This window comes from Camelus ferus, chromosome 13, assembly GCF_009834535.1.
Source record: "Camelus ferus isolate YT-003-E chromosome 13, BCGSAC_Cfer_1.0, whole genome shotgun sequence".
Classification (NCBI taxonomy): domain Eukaryota; kingdom Metazoa; phylum Chordata; class Mammalia; order Artiodactyla; family Camelidae; genus Camelus; species Camelus ferus.
In genome coordinates, this window is record NC_045708.1 from 49635515 (window position 1) to 49658306 (window position 22792).

General features: G+C 39.1%; 1 protein-coding gene and 1 long non-coding RNA gene across 13 annotated transcripts in view; one reads left to right on the top strand and one right to left on the bottom strand.

Annotated features, from left to right (window-relative positions):
- Positions 1-22792, top strand: part of SGIP1 (SH3GL interacting endocytic adaptor 1) — a 184429-nt gene that overhangs the window by 143374 nt on the left and 18263 nt on the right. For all 12 annotated transcript variants that reach the window (XM_032494517.1, XM_032494518.1, XM_032494519.1 and 9 more), the window contains one exon: positions 18627-18738. In XM_032494517.1, the coding sequence (XP_032350408.1) occupies positions 18627-18738 (112 nt within the window). The remainder of the gene's footprint in view (positions 1-18626; positions 18739-22792) is intronic.
- LOC116668067 lies at positions 1010-20654 on the bottom strand. The gene is made up of 3 exons (XR_004325145.1): positions 20573-20654; positions 6507-6510; positions 1010-1020 (listed from the first exon to the last, which is right to left on the bottom strand). It is a non-coding gene; the product is annotated as an uncharacterized LOC116668067 (long non-coding RNA).

Sequence of the window (22792 nt, forward strand, 5' to 3'; positions counted from 1 at the left end):
TTTATTCAAGGAATTCAGAAGAAGGAGAAAGACTCCCAGATCAAAATATCCATCTGTTCTAAATAGCCTTTAGAGTATCAATTGTTGTCATCTAAATAATGTTTTCATAGTGTTCCAAACCTTAGCCTGTCTTATCCACTGCTTTGGTCTTACAGTCCTCTAGGCATTGTGGTTACCCTATGGGTATCTGAGCCACTGACCAACCAACCAACTAACTAATGAACATTGCCTTAAGAATTTATTTGGAGATACCATGAGATGCTTCCCATCTCCAAAGTTAGCATAGCAAGAGAGAGAGAAAAATCTTCCAACTCACAAGAGTTCCAAAGCTTGTCTTCATGTTTTACTTTTATATACAATTTCACTGAAATTTTAACCTATTTAAGTTGGACTTTAAAAAAAAGTAAAGGTTACAAAAGGTAGTAACTTTTAAAATTCATTCATCCAGGAGTATATCCTATTGAAGACTCAAGGAAGGGAAAGCTATTCCCATAACATAGAGATGATGTGACTGCTAGATATTTGAATAATTCCCTGGAGCATTGAAGGTGTTTCTAGAAATGTGCTGTCCCTCTCCTTGGTTAGCTTATTACAAAGTCATCTTGTATCTTGTAATGAAAAAAAAAAATAATAACCTACAACCACACATTCTTGAGTGTCCTTGTTCCAAATAGCATCCCTGTCCTCTGTGCACACAGCCATGTGCACGCTCATCTCTAGACTGCCCCGTGCTCCTGTCCGCTGCTCTTACTGCCACACCTTCGGGAAGGCACGTCTTTAGCAACACCCTTCTCTACCTTTGCAGGCTCTCTGCTGACCTGGCCCATCTGTTTCCTTAACTGAATCCCAGCTCTCTCCAGGGCCATCTCTTCTCCCATAGCACTCTCCACGGAAAGATCTTCAGTCTTCTGGGAGCCATATGTCATAGGACTACAAGGCAATGTTTGAGTTCTCCCAACTCCTGGTGTTACCCTGCTAACCCCTGCTCCCATTGTGGAAAGCAGCCATCTGCTCATTCCGCTGACGTATGGCGTATTCCTCTGCATTTATCTACAGGCTTGGAGAGGCTGGCAGCCCCTCTGATCCCATTCTCCACCTGACCCCCTAGCTTCATTTTGCAGCAGAGGTTTGATGTGGAAGACCCACCCAACATGCTGGCTCCAGGGCCTCCCTGACTTCTTCAGTTCCAACAGACTTTCCCTCCACTCAGTAACCCCCACCTCTGGCCACATCTCAGAAGTGGTTCCCACTGGCAAATGCCATGTTGGCTATTTCAGAACTGATCATTTGTCACCCTTCCTGTACTCCAAGAACTGTATTAGGCAATGATTCTTTCATTCAACAAATATTTATTAAGTGCTACTGGGTGCCAGCCCTGTCCTAGGCACTCCCCTGTAGGGACCAAAACAGAAAAAAACCCCTTGTCACTATGGAGCTTACATTTCAATGTGGAGAATCAAAAATAAGAAGATACAACAATAAGTAAAATACATAGTGTGGAGATGGTAAAAGTTCTGTAGAAAAAATAAAATAGAGGAGAACGGCACGTACTGAGGGTGGCAATTATAAACAGGAGGACCTGAGGTAACAAAAATGATAAATAATGGTAATTAGCATCTGAGCCCTCACCACTCAAAAAGTACATTTTGTCTGTATCTCATTTCATCCGCACAACTCACTGATGAAGACATTCAGATTCAGATGACATAAGTGACTTTTGCAGGACCACTCAGCCAGGAAGAGGCAGAGCAGGGATTTAAACCCAGGCTGCCTCGCTGGAGCCCTGGGCTGCTGCTCCGCCCTGCACACGCGATCTCGTTCAGTCTTTGCTTCAGCCCCTTGACATAGGTGGTGCTGGTGGGTTTTCCCAACTTTCCTAACCTTCCAGCCCCCCAGCCCCCTGTCTGTGCCTTGTCTCTGACCTTGTTGACACCTCTGGTCTCATGTCCATCCCACTTTCATTCACTCCACTAGCCAAGCCTACATGCAAGTTTTCTTCTTTATCCAGATGCGCCCCCATGGAGGAAGAGCATGCTTCTATAAGGACCTCATCTGTATGTTGGGGGCTGCGTTCTCCTCTTTAGAGTTATGTTGTTTATGTGGAAAAAATGAACTCTTTGGACATTTTTAACTTCTGACTTCCTTCAGTAGGTTATTCAATATCCCTACTTAGTAACTGTTAAGACGTAATCATAGTCATGGACCACTCAGCTTTCCTTACCCTGACATAGTAATAGCATCCTGTAAAGCAGCAGACAGGTCAGATTTTTCGCATGTGACCAGAAGGATATTAATTCATTCATCTGAAAGTCACTGGAGAAAGAAAAACTGAAAGGCATAGCCAGTTTTCTTGGAAGCAAGCATTTTGCTAATTTCACTACATTCAAGTGGGAAGTGTTCACTAATTGTCCTTACCCCACTTTTCACTGCCCTAAAAATCCTCTGTGCTCTACTTACTCATTTTTTCCCAATTCTTCAACCCCTGGCAACTCACTGATGTTTTTACTGATTCCACGGGTTTTCCTTTTCCATAATGTCATATAGTTGGAATCATACAGTATGTAGCTTTTTTCAGATTGGCTTCTTTCACTCGATAATATGAATTTAAGATTCCTCCATGTCTTTTTATGACTCTGTAGCTCTGAAATGTTTTCATTATTCATGCTTTGAGTTTGCATGCAAACTGAATGAGGAGAATTAAGCGAAGAAACCGAGAATGTTCTGTACCTATGATGCATTTGCTCCTTATTTCTGGTATTTTCCTAGTCTCTAAAGAGACCTCGTGGGTCTCTGATCGTGACTAAGGCCTGGAGCATCTTCTTGTATCTCCATCAGACTCACTGCTGGTATGTTTTCTTCTCTTATGGCCATAAGAGTCCAAAATAGGCAGTTTACTCTGAATGTGGCCCTCATGCAAAAGAAAATGAACATGATTCAATTACTTTAAAATATGTGAATATTGGACAGCCTTTGCTTTGCTCAAGATTGAAGCCTTTTGCTCCCCAACAAAGGAAATGAACCCTGAGTCTGAGTCACCCTCACCTGAGTGCCGAAGTAGATGATGTAACAGTGTTTCTCATCTGACAGGGGTTAGTAAGAGAAGAACTAATCAGAACAGCACAAAGCCCTAAGCACCCAAAAGAAGAATTGTTGTATGTAGACAATTTCAAAACCTGAAGCATAAGTTAAATAGTTCCCTAGATTGGGAAAAGGGAACTAGGGTTAATAGTAAACAGAATAGAAAAGCTAAAGACTATTCACTCGTGTTATTTCTTTTTTTCAGTGTTTAACAAGCATTCCATGAGCTCCTCTTAGCTGTCAGCCCTTGTGTAGGAGTTATGGAGGTAAAATGATATGGCTTCTGCCTTCCAGGAATTCATAGCAATAGAAGAGTTAGGACTGCCTGTAAAAACATCCTGCAGTAAATGTCATAATGGAATTCTAAAAACATGCTAGAAATGTATGAATCATGGATAGATTTTTAACTAGGAAGAATCTGGGGAAACTTCTTAGAGGCACAGGGGCTTTGACCTGGCTGACATTAGGGATGAGGAGGACTTCAGACAGCAAAGACCGCTCCAATTTGAAGAATGACTTGACCAAAGGCATTAGGGTGAGTGGTATCCACATCATATTCAGGAGTGGGGGTGACAAGGGATGTTTTAAGAAATGATCTTGAAAATTAAGTAGAGATCACATTCTAAAAGGCTTGAAATACTGAGTGAAGGAGTTTGAATTACCAAATGCAATTTTGAGAATTTTTTGAGAAAGGATGTGGCATGATCACCTTTGATTTTCAGGGTTAGCAGGTGCAGTGAAATTTGGGGATTCACTGAAGCAGTTCAGGAGAAGTAGTAAGGAACTGTACCACTTTCATCCAGGGATTTGAAGAACACCACTGGGGTGGAAACATGTGACATCTAATAGAATGTGGAGGGTGGGGAGTGAAAGCGTCCATTGTGAGCCAAAGGGAGGAGGCTGCTGCTGTAAACCAGAAGAAAGAAGATTCCGAGAGCACTAGATTTGATCGGAAGGGATGAGTTGCTCTTGATGCCGCTCAGCTTTGAGGCCCTGCACACCATCCATGCAGTATGAGTCCGGGAATACAGAGACTGTGGAAATTTGGGAGTTATTTGCGTAGAGATAAGGGCTGAATCCATGGAGGGAGGTTTAGCCTGGGGGCAAGTCTGTCTTCAGGAGCCCTATTGGAAAAGGAATGCCTTGTAACTTGGAATTTGCTCCAGTTGTATCTTTTCTTTAAATAGCCACACAAATATGAATGGTGACTACTGAATGCACGCTACTCTGTGGATATTTTTTGTGGAATATATTAGGTGCCTAGATCTTTTGCTGATCTGTTGTTCATGCTCAGGGGAACACCTAACTGTCTGACCCAGTTGCACTCTGAGTATGATCGTTAACCTAAGTACCAGACAGGAAAATTGCAGACATCAAGCCTAGAAGGAGAATACCGCCTTCTAGAAGACCGCTATTGCAGTTACAAGTTAACATAGTGGTGGCGTCTGACCTCTTTTCTCTGACTGCCGCCTGCCCACGCCTTTGGTCCTCACATGTGTGTCTGTCCTTCTCATCTGTCTTGCAATCTTTGATCTCTTTCTCTTTTTTCTTCTTCTTGACACATCGACATGAACACTCAAAACTGAACATCATATGAGATTGAGGGGATTTTTAATTTTTGTTGTGCACATGAAATAAAAATGCAATGACTCATTTAAGTCTTAGAAATAATTGAATAATACATTTTGTATTTGTTTGCTTATGAGCAGAAAGAAAATTGGTTTATATAGGGCATTTCATTTTTCTTTTTCCATGAAGTAGCAGATCTTGCAAACAATTTTAAAGTTCCCTACCTACCCCTTTAGTAAATTTATAATCATATAAGTCATGTTCAAAAGGAGGAATTAGTTGTTCATTATGATATTACAGGGTTTCTGAAACACTCCTCGTAGTAGCTGCAATGTGCCCAGGCACACTTATAGTTAATATTCTTTATCAGGAGTCAGGACTGTCTTCACGTGTCTACGTGGGGGTGCACAGATTTTATTATAATGGATGCATAGCAAAATGCTGAGGTTTATTTACCATGTTTACCTAATTCTGCACTAGGTAGGTATCTGATAGAGAAAACAATGAACGAATTTGTAGAATATGGCCTTGATAATGTTACCCCAAAAGGGGAAGGGAAAAGATCCCAGTTCTTTTCTTACCCAAAAATAAGAACTCAGATGAGAGAAAGAACATTGTGTACTGAAAGATTTTTAAAATTTTATTTAGCAAAGAAAACGTACACCTCCAAGAATGGGAGGCAAGCTGATCCAAAGGAGGGAAAGTCTTTGTTTTGCCCCCTCACTTGTACTCTAGCTTAGAAATGTTTTTTCACTTGATCAACGGCTCTTGCCCCTGGAATGCCTAATCATGTTTCTCCTCTTTGCGCATGTCCTTACCCATGATGCACAGAAAACCCCCTGGGGGCCTAAACCGCAATGCTGATTATATTACAAGGAGCACTGGGTCATGTCCAGTCCTTCCTACCACGCAGTTGCAGCTGTTGGGTTCCAATCGGTTTCTTGCTGAAACTCACTTAGAGGAAGTAAAGGCCCTTTATGTTGGAGGTGGGCATAACGCCATCTTCCAGACCATCCACCTTATCTGCCTGGTGCCCCCACTTATCTACCTACCTAATAATAATACTGCTATAAGGACAATTCATTCAATCAGCAAGTCGTTTTTGAGTCCCTACGATGTGCACAGTACCATGAAAGGTATTGGGGTCACAGTAGAGAACAAGAAAGACATCCCTCTACCTTCATGGAGCACAGAAGACAGACATTAACCGAGTTGTTACAATAATGTGGAGAGATCGTTGTAATTCAGGAGAGAGGTGCTTTGGAGGCACCCAGCGGAAAGGCCCTCTGACCTGGAGGTTAGGGAGCGCTTCCAGAGGAAGGGAGAGGGGTGGCATTGAAGTCTACACACAGTCTGTTTGAAGAAAGATAAAATATTGCTAAGCTAGAGTTCTAATGAAAAGCCTCATGTAATGTGCAAATGTTAACCTAAAGGTTTATTGGCTATTATCCTAGATACTAGAAACAGAAAAAGAGCCCCTGATTAACTTCTATCAGTTTGCCCTCAGTACACACATGCATGTGCACACACATATACATATAAGCAGAGAAAATATATGGAATAGATATATATAGAGAGAGAAAGTGTGTGTGTGTGTGCGCGCGCGCATTGGCTCTGGAATTAGCCTTCTGGGTCTAAATTAGTCTCAGCATGATGTGACTTTAGGTAAGCTACCTAATCTCTGTAAGCCTCAGTTTCCTTCTCTGGAAATTGGAATAGCAACGGTGTGGCTAGGAAATAGTAACCTATTTCACAGGGTTGCAATGGTTCTCGTCAAGATTAAATAGTCGAGTACAAGATCAGTGCACACAAAGTGCTCAATAACAGTTAGCTCTTACCACTATTGTCCAACTTCACACATCCCTAGACTGTTCTGTTTAGTCATTGCCTGCTTTGGAGAAGGTTGGGAGGCTGTAGTCTAGTGTTCTTCCACATAAAACATCTGGCAACTTGATCTTTGTTAGCAGGGACAATGAGCAATCTTTTCCCCACAGTTTATGGAGCAGGAGAATGATTTGGAGGTAGAAGCCCTCCTCCCTGCTGTACACGCACCCCTTCGCCGCCACCAGCCTCCATCAGAGCCTATCATTAAAGCTGACTGGCTGAGACTAATGATCTACCTGGTGATAACACTCCTCCATGTACTGTGTTAATGCTGATGGGAGATGTTAGAAGAAAATCTGGTACCATCTCTTTTATTAAAGAATTTGTAAATCAAGGCATTTCAGCAGATTTGACAAGTGATTTCAAGCTTTCTGAGAAAAGAATGGAGAAGCCGAGAATCACAAGAGAGATCTGTTTACCTTGGCGTGATTGTGAGCCTTCATTGCACACTAGCATTTTTTTTCATTGATGTACATTTGATGTACAATCTTATATAAGTTACAGGTGTACAATATAATGATTCACAATTTTTAAAAGTTATACTCCATTTATAGTCATTATGAAATATCGGCTATATTCCCTGTGTTGTATAATATATCCTTGATGCTTATTTATATATAATAGTTTGTATAATAGCTTTTTATTATGTGTCTTCTAAGAAGAGCTGTCCACAGCTGGAGGCAGCCCATGCATTGTACTCCTGACTCCCCCAGACACAGAGGAGGCCCTCTGACTACCCCCTTCAGAGAGAAGAGCTGACACGGTAAACGAAAAAGTGATTCAGACAGGTGATGTCAAGACTCAAGAGAATCTCCCATTTCTAAGCCCTTTTATGTGTGTGGAATGAATATATTTCATCAACACCATACATACCCCCTAACAGATTTTAGTCAGTTACTTGTGAAAGGACTTTGTAAACTACAAAGTACAATTCAAATGTAATCATTTCTTAATAATGAACATTAATGAATACTTAGTATGTGCTAAGAATTTTACATTCATTTCTTATTTATTAAGGCAAAGATTAATTTGGGGTCATCAGGATATGGCATTTGAGATGAGGTGTTAAGAGAAGTCATGGCCCTTAAGATTTTAACCCTTTTGTGTCTTAAACTATTTTGCAACATGTATGTGGTAATAATTTCTGCTAGAGCGTGGACTTTCAGCAGACAGGAATTTTCATGGGCTTGTTCCTCTTCTGCTGGCTCTGCTGTACTGAGTCACCAGGATGTGAGTAAAGGTAGCCTTGGGGCCTCGTTTCCCACTGGCGTACGTGCACAGACAGTGTGTGCCGCTAACAGTTGTGTTGCGTGGTCTTCTAGTCAGAGTAACTGCCACATGGCTTCCCCTAAGATTTGATTGAGAAGCTCAACCATGCCTTTGAGAAAACACAAAAGGTTATTCTGGAGAAGTGTCACAAAGGAGCAAGGGTGAGGTTAATCTTTCAAGGATGTTTTGGTGACTTTCAAGAGTTGCAATTGTCATTGTAAAGGGTGAGTCCAGGAAGAGGAAGAATGAGTTATTTAATGCTGATTACGCCTTTCCTAGATTTGGCCTTTTTTTGGACTCTGCTCACAGCCCGTTCCCCAAGAAACTGGCAGCTCAAATAGCAGGCTTTCAGGCAGTCAGACTACATCCGACAGCATTCGTTATGCCTCTCCATTCATAAATATCAGCTCCCTAGGGGAATAACTTTCAATGGCATTCAGAATTACCAGCATCCACTTCTTAACTGTAAGAACAGGGACCATTCAAGAAACAAATAAAGGAGAAATGTAGAAACTTCAGTATTACTTAAGATCCCAGGATAACTCTCAATTTCTATTTATAATTTTTTTGCCACACTATCACCATACATGCTCATTACAGAAAACTTAGAAAAACAGAAAGCTATAAAGAAAATGAAATAATCTATAATCTAATAACCATAGATAACCATTGTTAGCATTTTAGTGTATTTTATTTCTAAGATTTTTCATGTGTACCTGACCGTGTATGTGTGTGTATGTGTGTAGTTTATATTTTCATGCACTATATAATAATGCATTCTTTTATTTTATCATATGATAATGTCCCCCATGCCATTAAACTATATTTGAAAGCAGTTCATAATTTATTTTATTCTGATCATGAAATTGATGTAAGCACATTACTTTTAAAAATTCAAAATATGGGAAAGTATAGATAAAAGAGTGAACACAGAGAAGGAAGGAAATCCTGCTGTTTGCAACAACATGGATGCATCCTGAGGGCATTATGCTACGTGAAGTAAGCCAGACAAAGAAAGACAAATACTGCACGGTATCACTTCTATGTGGAATCTAGGGAAAACAAGTCAGACTCGTAGAAACAGAGTAGAAAAGTGGTTGCCAGCAGCTGGGTGGTAGGGGACACAGGGAGAGGTTGGTAAAAGGGTACAAAGTTTCACCTATAAGATGAGTATGGTCTGAGGATCTAGTGTATAACATCGTGACTATAGTTAATGGTCCTGTATTGTATAATGGAAATTTACTAAGGGAGTAGAACTTAAATATTCACACGAAAGAAAGAAAGAGAGAGAGAGAGGAAGGAAGAAAGGAAGGAAGGGTGATCAGCATATGAATTAACTTGATGGGAGGAATCCTCCCACAATGTGTATGTATATCAAGTCATCACCATGTACACATCAAATACCTTACAATTTTATTTCTTAGTTATACCTCAATAGAGCTAAAGGAGAAAAAAGATCCTGGAACTGAAAAAAAAAAAAAAAAAAGGAGTAAATACAGCCAGGAAATCACATGTGTTTGTGTGTGTGTGTTGCATATACTTAATTCCAAAAAGCCATTCACTGGGATATGTTCCATTGGTTTAATAACAACATTTCCGGTGCAAAATAAGCTTCCTTAAATGTAAAAAAAAATATATTTTTTTCTAACAAACAAAGTGCAAGCCACTGTCTTCAGTATAACCATCAGAAATTGAATCTAAACTGATTTCAATTTCAGAATTAAAAACATATCTAAATCACTTCTGGCCATCAGCAGTTATGTTTAACATCACAGAGACTTGATGCTTTTTAAACCGCACGTTCATAATCTTGACCTCTTTATTCTCTTTGATGTTGACAGCTTCTTTTGGGGGGGGCACATCAAAAATTCCAGGCTTTTATCTGCATTTGGATTCCTGAGTTTATTTATAAACTGCCAACAGGTAAATAACTTTCTTGAAAGTCAGCCAGAAGTTATTGACAGATACAGTTTTAACACCTGAGTTATATATCCTTTCATGATGCATAATTCAGTCATAACCCACTTGTCCCATCTTTCAAAATTCCGTGGTTTAGATTTCAAAGATTCTGGCAGTTTCTCCTGCCTGCAGTTGCATACCCTGGAGTGTGACGGTTTATCTTCTGTGTACAAATAAGTTTTTACTTCATTACTACATCGGATGGAACCTTAAGAAAAAATTTTTTAAGAGGAAATAAGGGTCCAATTCAAATACGTGAGAAGCTAGCAATTCAAATAACTCAGCTCAGCTGAGGAACCTGTGAGACGAGCTGATCATGTCTACACGTAGTTAGGCTCCCACCAGGGCAAGCAGAGACAACGCTGGGACCCTCGCTGCTAGCAGCTGCGTTTTCATTTGCCATTGATTACAAAATGCATCTCAATTTCAGAAATTTAATACTTTTATGTTTTCAAAAGTATGTTTCTTACAGTCAAGGAAATATGTACGATTTTATGCAAATAGAAGATATATTCTGCTCTATAACCTGCAGTCAATAGTAGCCATTTAAATGCAGAATACAGAGTGTGTGGGTATATATATATGTGTGCATATACATACATATACCCATAATCATATTAATGGTTCCACAGTATTATACTATATGGCTGTACCTATCTTTTATTAATAAATATTTAGGTTGGTTTATATCTGTATTTTTTTGCTATTATGTAAAATGGTGCAAGGAGTGGACTTAAACCTATATTCTCATGTACTTGTGTGAATTTCTCCAAAAGATAAATTGCTAGAAATGGAATTGCTATGTTAAACGGTATGCACGTTTAAAATAATACTACAAACTACCAAATGCCTATCCAAAAATTCATACCAACATTGTAATTAATATTTTTTGCATTTGCTTATCAACATTAAGATGTCAGTATTTTTCACCTTTTCCAGTCTAATAGATAAAATGTCATATGTGATTGTTTTTAGCTCCATTTTTAATTACTGAAAACTTTTTAGTATCTGCGTGACATTTCATTCTGTCATGAGTTGTGATTTATTTCAATTCAATGATTAGGCATTTAAATTGCTTCAAGTTCTCCTATGTGTAATGAACATCTTTACACATGATTCTTTGGCCTTCAGACATTTTCTTAGAATAGATTCTTAAAATTGGAATTATGGGCTAAAATTAGGAAACTTTTAAAGGTTCACGGTTCACATTGCCAAGTAGTTTTCTAGAAAATTTATACCAGTTCTTCCATCTACACTATATTATAGTGCCTCTTTCATTATATGTTCACAAGCATGAAGTATTTTTTTTTAGATCTTTTCTAATCTGAAAAGGTAAAACATTCTGTCTCTCTTCCTGTCGTATTTCTTTGAGTACTAGTGAGGCTGAACTTGCTTTCAAACCTTTCAACCATTCATGGTTCTTCAGTGAATATTTTATTCCTTATATTTTATTTGTTATACTATTGCTTATATTAATTCCTTGTATTAATATTATATTTCTATATTCTTTTCCTTTTTAAAAGTATACATGTATCCCACTTGTACTTGCGAAAGACGCTAGCAGGCTAGTAATATGCTGGTGTTGTCAACTCCACGGCCATACCTTTAAGTAGCCACCATGTCTCTGGAAATACTTACTTTCCACAGAAAAACGTACTCCACCAGCCCGACCTGCTTGGAAGTCCTCTAGTTCTCCTCATTCCTTAGCAGACGCTCTACTCGTTCTCTGGGTGCTCTCGGGCCTGTGTCACTGTCCCCTACCGTTGTAGTCTGACCTTGCTCCTGTTTGGTTTGAAGCCTGACGCAGGCTCTCCCCAGCTCCTCTGATTACAGCAGATCCGTGGAGTATACGCCTCTTTCCTGCTTCAGCGCAGGGGCTGCCCACACTGCTCATGGGAGAGCATCTCTCCCGGCTCAGCCACGCTCTCGCCCTCCCTTTCCTGAGCTCTGTTCCTTTGTGGGGTCTTTACTGGATATTTTCCCAGGGATCTTGAGGAGCCCACTCATAATTTTTGGCAACACAGTTATTATTCATTCAGTGTAAGTTTGAAGAAAGGAATAAACTATTATTGTCCTTTAGCAAAACCAGTGCTTTATAAAGTTCTTACCAAGAGAGTTGATGGGGGTATAAAGGACATTCACAACCAAAGGCCCTTTTGAAACTGTAAACCAGTGCTTCTCAAACTGTTTTTTTGTTATCCCCCTTCCCTTACCCACAGTCTTTTTAGACCTTTGTTTCCTCTTAATTGCTCCCCAGTAGAATTTTAATATCACAGATGTACTGGTTATGTACTGTAGGTATATCTGTGTGCTTTATACACAAAAAAGTAAAGGCTTCCTTCACTTTCCCCCAAGAACCAATTTCTACCCCTTTTGGGGTGATGCTGCCTTATTGAGAACACACGCTGTGGATCTTGGAGCAAGGCTTACTCACATGAATGGCCCACCACTGCTATTACCGAGCAGAGTTTAAGAACACAGTTCATGTTAGGTGTGGTTTTCAGTCTCAGCACCTTTCTACTTACTGTCAAGCAAGTTACCTTAAGCAAATTATTTAATTTCACTAAACGTCAATCTCCTCAATGGTAACATGTGCATAATAATGGTGCGTACCCCAAGGAGATGTTTGGAGACTAGGAGACATGATGTATGTAAAGTATTCAGCACAATGGCCAGCCCATACAGTGCTCTGCAGAGATGAGCTCTCACGCACGTGGTGCCCCACATCCTTTGCGGTGCCGTGCTGTGGCTGGCCCAGCTTCAGGTGCTTAGTCAAACGCTCATGCCGCCTGTGTGAAATTGGCTAGGGTTTGGTCCTGCGAGTCTTCATACCAAAGACATTTCATTATGGCTTTGTCTCCTGCCTTATGATCATTTCTAACAACAGTCCTTGTGTTGAATATGCTGGATGTGGCTGTGATGATCAAAATGAAACACAATTTTCCCATTTTCTTAGTCAAATATATTATTTTAGGAAGCTAATTAATTAGGGCATTAATTCATGTTGGATGATGGCCTGAGAACTGTTAACAAAGACAGTTTGAAGAAAATTCTCTATAAAACATGACAAAAATGTCTGCCAATTATATGTTTCTGGACTGAGTGGAATTTGAAAAGCAAAAATATATGCACATGAATATATATGTATCTCCAGGGCAGGTAAGCAGGGGCTTATGAAGAGGAAGACTGGAAATAACTAATTCTACTTACATATCCAGAAATTAAGTATCGTTAATTCTATTCTGTGATAACTGGCTTTTAAAGTATGCCTTCCTTGTTTTCATGAAGGTGAAGACCTTGCATACTGAAAAGCATGTAACAGATATAACATATTACATATTGTGACTTCCAGGCAAATTTTCCTTCTCTGTAATCATAATGGCTATAATTTGTTCAGTATTTACTATGTGCAGGAACTCAGATTCACGTATAGTAATGAAATTTCTTACCTAAGTGTCATTACTGGTGTCTTTGCAGTTACTGGATTTTGTAAAAAGGTAAAGACCAACACAACATGAAGGTATTAACCTTACAACTTTAGTCCCCATTCTAATATTTTACCAAGTCAACACTAGCTTCTACAGCATCTATGCCTGTTCATTACATAATACCCAGATTTGGTCAGTTTCTCCATACGTGTCTGATATTACAAGCAGTGGACATGCAATGCAAATACAGTGCGCATATATTGCAAAGTGAAATTGCCAGTCTTAGAAAGGATATGGGATTCCATGAAGTCAGTGAAGGTGATGGTGTTAAGCTCTTTGTCAGGACTCGACAAGCTAGTAGTAGCAACTTGTCCTGAAGGTACCACAAATGCGCCATGAGATGCATAACATGATCTTGATCTGACTTTTTGCTCCTGGAGCAGAGAGGTTAAGAGTGTGGGATCCAGAGGCAGGAAGGCCTAGGTTCGCATCCCAGTTCTGTTCTTCCTTCTTGCTCACTGGGTGACTGTGGGTAAGGCTACTGAGTGACTTGAAACCTCAGTTTTCTCATCTGGAAAACAAAATTAATAATTGTAGTTCTCTAATGGGGGTATTATCAGCATTAAGAGTTAATGCAAGCAAAGCCCCTTGAGTAGTTCTTAGTATGCAGTAAAATCTACAAAGCTTTTGTTATTGTTACTGTTGTTTTTGTTAGAGTTAAGGGACCTAGGATGGAATTTCAGCTTTACCACTTACTAGCAGAGTGAACTTGGGCTAGTGAAACAGAGATAATTACATTAAATCTGTTTATCCATTCAATGTATAAAGAACGCAAAGCCATATTAGTGTTTGATATTTTATTTTATTATAGAGTAGACATAATAAATACTATTTCTACCTTGAATTGTTTAAAAACAATCATTAACAGTAATATAATAATTATAATATTAAACTACTATCTAGCTCCATGTAGTTCTTTATCTTTCATATGTATCTAATTTTATACCCTCCCTTCCCTACTGTTACGTTCCAAGAAGGGAGGGGCACATCTCATACATTTCTGTGACTCCCTCAGCACCTAGCACAATGCCTAATTATTTCAGGAAGTCATGTTCAAATGAATCAAATGACAAAGATGCATTCAACCAACTTTCATCTCCTATTAATCCAACCATTATATCAGGTAACTTGAATGATACGGTAGCCACCCATGTCATACACAAAAAATTAAACATGTGTGATGGAATTCATTGTTCTTAGGATAAGGGAATTTTAGGGATGGAAAGAACCTAAAAACTCTAGTCTATCTCCGTGTTCAGTGAGGAGTACTATTTGTGCTAGCATCTGTCTTCATTTTCTACCTAAATACTCAAATTCAAAGAACCGACTCTAATTCAACAACCTTCAAAAGCTCCTTGTGACAAAATAACAGCAACAATAAGATGTTTTCATGGTACATAAAGTGTTAAGGATTTCACAAACGTTACCCCATGTGATGTCCACCACAAGCCTTTACCATAGATATTATGATCTATCTTATTTTAAAGATGAGGAAACTGAGTCACGGATTGATTAAAAAGCTTGCTCCTGGTCATTCAGGTCGTTTAAGTAGAGGAGCTGAGATTCACATCCAAGGCTGTATGACTCCAGAGCCCAGGCTTCCTTTTGTTAAGTCAAGGAGTGGCATCGCCTGCTCTGCTCGTCTGGCAATTAAATTTGCCGTGAAATACTCTCATGGAGCTGTCACTTGAACCTTCTGCCTTCAGCTCTTGTTTGCATGTGTGATTGTTACTAGGTTTTCTATATGCTTATATCTTATTTCCTGAAAGTTTACACATTTGTGTCCCCGCCACTATGTCACACACAGTGGAGGCTCAGTAGATGTTTGGCAGAGCCACTCAAATTGCCAGTGAGGGGATCCTGTTTTCAAAGCAGCTTGTTTCTGTGTAAGAATATTGTTCCTATTGCTTGAAAACCCTTAAATGCCTATAATCAACTTAAAATCATAAAATCCTAAAACAGAGATGATGTGGTCTTTTGCTTTCATTTTATAGTTGAGAAAACCTAAAGTTAGTTGACCTGCCCAAGATCACAAAGCTATTAACTTGCAGATTCATGGCCATGAACTCTGGTCCCTTGAGTCACTGTCTAGAAATATTATTTCAGATATTTGAAAATAGTTGTCAGGCCCCTCTTAGGCATCGTAGGCCATGAGGTTTGAATTTCTCAACATCTTAGACATTCTCCTGGTTTTAGCCCATTTTTCCAATAATTATATTAACAAAGATTCTCTGAGTTACTGCAGGGGATCAAAAGCATTCATTTATTCCTAATAGCATTTTTCACTGAGTATAATCTGGCATTCTTAGTAATCAAAAATTTATCTACCTTATAGTTAGGTCATCTCACTTTGTATTATTAAAACTATATCTTAAGGAAATAATTAAAAAGGAAAAGAAAACCAGTTTGTACCAAGATGGATTTAGAATAATTGCTACCTAGAAATGGCCCAACATTTGGAGAACACTTGTAGAATAATATATAACCTGAAAATGCTATGTAGACCAGATAGCAATAAGGAAAATTATGTAATAAATGAAAAAAGTAAAATAGAAAATGGCATATTTATTCCAACGTGTAAGGATGTGAAGAAATTAGAATTGTAAATTGTGGATCCTTTAAGGTAAAAGGGTCCTTGGTAAAATTTTGGCTGTTTTCTCCTTCTCTGGCATTATTGATCAAACCTACAACAAGAACGGTAGTGCCCAGAGGTGAACGCAGTAGAGTATAGGGTTGTTGGAGGGAGAGGGAGGAAGTGGGTCAGGAAGGACAGAGCTGGCCTGAACAGCATGACTTAGTCTGTTCCGACTGCTGTAACAAATATCACAGCCTGCATGGCTCGTAAACTACAAGAATTTATTTCTCATGTTTCTGGAGCCTGTAAGTCCAAGATCAGTTTGGCCGCGTGGTCATGTTCTGGTGAACGCCCTCTTGCAGGTTGCAGACGCCAGAGACTCACTGCGTCCTCACGTGGTGGGAGTGACAAGCTAGCTGGGGCCGCTCTTAAAAGGGCGCTAATCCTATTCATGGGAGCCCCGCTGCCATAACCTGATGATGTCCCAAAGGCCCCACTTCCTAACAACATCACCTTATAGTGAGGTCTTATCCATTTCCAAACTGTAGCTCCAGTGTTACTTTCTCAATGACACCTCCCCTGGCCTATCTAAGCAATATGAAGTGCTTTCATAGAGCTTTGCTCAGAGCATTCTTAGAACACTTATCAAATTCCTTTGATTATTTGATTACAAATCCATCTGTATGCTCACCAAATTCCAAGTCCCAATCACATGGAACCCTGAAATAATGGTGAGAATCCACCCCTCTCACCATTCTCACTCAGTTTTAACTAACAGAGAAGCCATTCTCCTCCAGGATCTAATAGTTATTCAGTAACTATTTGAAAAATAAGAAAGCAAGCTGAGTAATTCTATTACAGAATAATAGAGGCACCTGTTCAGTGCCTTTTTTATTTATAGATGTATCTAAATGTTACCTTCCTGAGGTCCAACAATGGATAATTCGACATGGATTTAATGAAAGATCAGTGGAAACCTGGCTCTGTTTTAGGGACCGTGGATGGTTCATAAAAGCTTATGTCACAGCTCCCTCCTTCTAAAAGTTTACAGTCTTGTGGTGGCAAAGACTTAGACATGCGTACTCCAACTTAAGACTCACTCGATGCTACTGTAATTGTTTGCTTGCCCTCAGATGGTACTGTAACTGACCACAAAGGCAGCAAATTCATACAGTCCTCAGAGCCTAAACTTTGAACTTATATGTATCTGGGTACCAATTTTAAATATTCTGCATACCAGCTGTGCAAGACTAAGAAAGTTATATAAACTCTTAGCCTTGATTCCAACCACTACCAAATGAAGATAATGCTTACTTCATACAATTACATAGATAATGTGAAGATAAAACCCATAGGAAGTATGCAACAAATAATGCTTAAGGAAGTAAGTCTGGTAGTGAATGTTGATGATGTTAATGATGATATTAGTACATTGAACTGTAAGTCTCTGAGGACAAGGATTATGTTTAATTTGTGTTTGAATCCCCAGCACCTACCATTGTGTTTGATAATAAGTAAATATTTGTTGATGATCAATGACCACGTCCAAGATACTGAAAGCCAAGGGAAGACACAAAAAGTAGACAACCTGGCATGAACTGGAATTATCAAGGAAAGCTTTACTGAGGAGGGAAATATACAAAGGGTAAATTTTTTTCATAATCAGAGAAGAGGATAGAAGTTACTGAAGGTAAGAGATAAAAAGTCTATGGCATAGTCTGTGACAAGGTCAGGGGAGTAAATGTGTTTTGTGTGATGGGAAAGAGAAGCAGTGAATGGGAGACATAATGAATACTTGGTCCTTACTGAAACTCGACTCTTCAGTCCCATGTCTAGAGATTGATAACGAAGACAACCATCCTCAACTTGGCTCCCTTTGGAAACCTCAAGTTATATCAAAACCATACAAGAAAATGTTTCATTTAGACAAACTATGTGGTATAAACAGCATGGGGAAAACACGTGCCTTATAGGGTGGCAAATCTAGGTTTGAATTTTAGTTTTGCCACTTAAATAGGTTATCTTGGGCAAGTCACTTACCTCACTGATCATCAGTTCTGTTTCTGTAAAACAGAAATAATAATGCTTATCCCACAGGGCCGATGGGGGGGTGCTATAATTCTTGTAAGGTATTCAGTGTAGTCCCTGGTATATAGCAGATGTCCAGTAAGCATAAGTACTGCTGTTATTTTTAATTATGTGAATTGATGCATTTATGTGTTTGTACTAAGTCAAGGTATATGTTTGGGTTTTATATATTTGGGGACATGTACACTTGAGCCTCCTTAGTCGGATGGTAATTGGACTTTTTGAAATGGAAGCAATCCAGGAGAGGACAATGTGTAACATGGTATCCCGTGAGGGGGTTGATGTTTGTCTGTTTAAAATGAAGAAATGCAAACAGTTTTGAGTGTATAGACAATTGTATAAGGTGAATGTTCAAACAGGAAGCTAATAATTTTCTTTACTAACTACCTGCTGTACAAACTGTCATGCAAATACTGCCTTACGCTTCAGGTAAAACATTGAAAACCCTTATGATTTTATACTTCTGCTTGGATTTTTTTTTCCGTAGTAAAACATGTAATTGATTAATTTCAAGTGTGTTTGTCTGTAAACCAGCCAAATATTTCCTTTTAAATACTTGAGCTCTATGTTGAATATACAGAGTTATGGTTCTTAGCATATTACTTTATTCCCCCAGTAATTAGGTTTCAGACTTTAACCTTTGAATGAGCTTTTAGTTCCACGTATACTAAGATGTCTCCAACCCACATTAAATGAAGGTTTTTCATTTCATGTAGGTTCTTCCCGGGGACCCAGCCCCCTAACCATGGGAGCCCAGGACACCCTCCCTGTTGCAGCAGCATTTACAGAAACGGTCAACGCCTACTTCAAAGGAGCAGATCCAAGCAAGTAAGCCTGGGGCTTGGTCCACTGTGTTCTCCAAATTCTATTCTGTTCAGTGAAAGACATCCTAATATAACTATTTAATTCCTTATCCTAAAACAAACAAAAAATGCAGTTAACCATAACAGGGGGAATACCTAGAATTAATTTAATTAGGAGTATTATTAATTCACTGCTTTTTTAAAAAATGTGCCTAAAGGTCCAATCATCTGATATCTTACTACCCAGAAATCTCTGATCCAGTTTTCATTGCAAGTTACAGAAAGCACTAACCCAACTCAGTCAACAAGGAGAAAATGTATTCTCTCACAAAAGTAAATGTCTAGATCATGTGTTTATTGTGCTAGTCTTTCCTGGATGGGAATCACCCACATACAAACTGAAATAATGATACAGTGGAATGAGACCCTGGAATAAAAACGTCTTTCCATAACACACAGGTTAATAAAAGGCCAAGTTATACGTTACGCTTGTTAAGTAAGGGAAAACTAGCCAAAAAAATCACAGCAAAGTAAAAACTTCGGATAAAAATGTACCACTTTCTATTCACATGAGCCTGATTTCACTTGTATCAGTATATCCTGACAGTGGATTTGACCTGAATGCACATGTAATATGATTAAATACTTCACCTCTCTATAAGGAGTTCCATGGATAGGGTTCAGGAAGTCTGTGGATCGTCTGAAATTACATTTCATGCCTAACGTGTGTGTGCACATGCACATTTGTCCATGGAGAGGGTCTACAGCATCAATTTCACAAAGGGCTTCATATCAAAAAAAAAAACAAGTTGAGTGATTTTTGGTCTACACTGAAAACTAAACACCTAAGTCAAACTGGTTTTCAAGCGTGTCACATACAATTCCAAGTCTGAACTTGATGGATAGACAAAGGACAAACCTAGATAAAGACAGAATTGCTCTTTATTTTTTACTTGCAAGGACTAGGGCTTAGAAATCCTTAGTATCCATGGAAATAAGAATGAGAGAAAAAATTAAACTTGCATGTAAAACACTGGACTATTTTATAAAAATTTCTGAAGCAGCGACAGTCGGGGGGGTTAGAACATGGGTCTTTCTATTTTAAGTGACAACCTATGTGACTAATTGTTAATCCTCTTTGCACTTCAGAAACACTAGCTTTTTTAAGTCTAAGTCTAACAATTTGATCTGGGGAACTAATATAACTAGTTAACTCTGCTTCTTCCTAGCCACTGGGGTCTATCAACCTCCCTAAATGTCATATCCTTTTTTTTTTCTTTCTTTTTTCTTTTTTTATTGAGTTGTAGTCATTTTACAATGTTGTGTCAAATTCCAGTGTAGAGCACAGTTTTTCAGTTATACAGAAGGAACCCTACTTCAAAAAGACACCCGCACCCCAATGTTCAGAGCAGCACTATTTGCAATAACCAAGACATGGAAACAGCCTAAATGTCCATCAACGGATGACTGGATAAAGAAGATGTGGTATATTTATACAATGGAATACTACTCAGCCATAAAAACCGACAACATAACGCCATTTGTTGTATCTTTTAAAATAACATTTAGGCTTTACTCTGGGTTCAGAGTTTTATAGAGAAACAAACACTGGGGATTCTGGCGTCTAAGTTCACTTGGGCTGCTATAACAGAAAATCAAATACTGGGTGGCTTATAAATAACAGGAACTTATTTCTCAATGTTCTGGAGGCTGGAAAGTCCAAAGTCAAGGCCCTGGAGGATTTGGCATCTGATGAGAGCCAGCTTCCTGGTTCATAGGAACCTTACATGGTGGATGGGACTAAGGAGCTTTGTGGGTCTCTTTTACAAAAGCACTAATTTCATTCATGAGGGCCCCACCCTGGTGACCTAATCACCACCCAACAGCCCCACCCTAAATACCATCACGTTAGAGATTAGGTTTAAATATAAAAAATTGAGGAGAGCATAAACATTCAGTCTATAGCACTCTGGTTTCTCCCATGTCTTCTTCATCTTCAAAGCAGGAAGGTCATTTGAACACAACCATAGAAATGAAAAGCTCCTCATACAGAGTATGTGTTTGAACTGATAGGGCAAGTAAGCATCTTGAGTTGGTTGTACATATACTTTATATACATACATACATGTTCTGTAGACTCTTCTTTGAGCAAAGAATTTGCATGGCTTTGTATCATACCAGTTCTAAAGACTATTAGTGACTGACCTATACCTTAGAAAGCTCAGGCTGACCTGAATTGCAGGTAGAAACACATCCTAAAAAAAAAGTTTTCAATAGTGTAGAGAGATGTCTAAACTGGAGTGAAAAATACTGGGAATCACACAAGAAAGAATTCTTTTTTGCCCACTTACTAATTGGGTTTCATTCATTTCATTTCATTCATTTATTCAGAGAGCTTTAACTGGTAGTAGGGATACTTCCACTTTTGCTCCCCACTAAAATCTATGCTCAATGTATACATCACTGTTCATTTCAAAATCTTCCTAACTTGTTCAGAGTCAAAACCAAATGCTTTATGATGGTCTGTAAAACTATGTGATCTGTCCTTCACGACCACCTACTCCATCCCAGTTGCCACCTCTTGTCTCCACCCCTCTCGTCCTTATTCACGCCCTTCTAGCCACGCTGGCTTCATGGCTGTTTCTCTTTCATCAGCCCCACCCCAGCTGCATCTTAAGGTCTTTGCATTAGTTGCTCCTTCCATCTTAGTGTAATCTCCCAGCCATCTGAGTGACGTTCCCCCTCGCTTCCTTCATAATTCTTCAGCAAATTTGTCAGAGACCTTCCCTGGCCATCCTATGTAAAACAGCAACACTGTTTCCCCCTCCACTATCCACACTTCCTTTCTCCTTACCTCACTTTTCTCTTTCTCCATAGTTAGTGTGCTACATGTTTTCTAATTAATTAACATGTTTAGCATGTTCCATTTTTTCAGTGCCCACTGTCTGTCTCTTCCCCCATTAGAATGTAAGCCCTTAAGAATTGGGACTTTGAGTATTTTATTTATTGCTGTATCCTCAGTACCTAAAACATGGGGTCCCCAGTGCACATTTGCTGACCAAGTTGAGTTGAATTACTTATTCACCTAACATTTACAGAATTTACACTATGTGGCTGCAATTGTGCTAGACAGGGGTTATATTTATTGGTGGTGAAGACAGTTGATGCGGAAAATAAGTACATAAATATAATGCAAAGTTCACTGAAGAGAGGTGTAGATGTGGGGCAATGGGACTTAAGAAGCCCTTGATGATAATGTTTTTAAATTCCAGTGAGTGGTGTAACAGCCTACCAGTCCCTTGTGGAACTGTCCCTATGCAGGCTGGGTTTGTCATTCCGTTTCAGTTTCCCCAGCACACCATGACAAGTGTCTGCAGAGGTCAGTACCAGTGAGCCTGGTACCCATGCCTTGGCATTCCAATGACATGGCACTAGAGCCAAATTAATATTAGTGCTTTTCTTATGCCCTTCTAAAGTAACTGAGCCTGTGATTTGTGGATGATAGTACATATTGGGTCTTTTTCCAATTATATTGCTATAAGTAATTGTAGCATATACTGTATGTTGGTAGATGGGAGATTTAGTATATTTCATTGAAATTATGAGATCTGAAATTTATGAACAGATCATGAAGTGACATTCTTCTAAATTTAATTTCATCTCCAGGCAGTGAATCATTTTAATTGCTGTTCTTCCGTTATTCACTTTCAAGGAAACAACTCAAGTTTGAAAGTTCAATCATAGTGCAAGGTGGGGAGGTGGAGGATAAAGCCAAACACAGCACCACATAGAGAAATGATGCAGAAAAGGCATATGGGTCTGCTTTTGCTTGTGGTTCTCTCTCATCCTGCATCAAAGGCTTCCCCATTTGTTTTCAGACCATACACTGGAAATAGAAATCTACTACTTTATTACATATTATGATATCTCATCCATTCAATTACAGTTATACTCTTTCCCCGAGGAACACCTGTAACAAGTATTCTGACATCTGAGTCTTTCTCAGTAGCTTATAGGCAGAAAACTTGACTTTGCTGCTTGGGGAAAACACATCTTCCTTGTAATTAGCTCCTATTTAA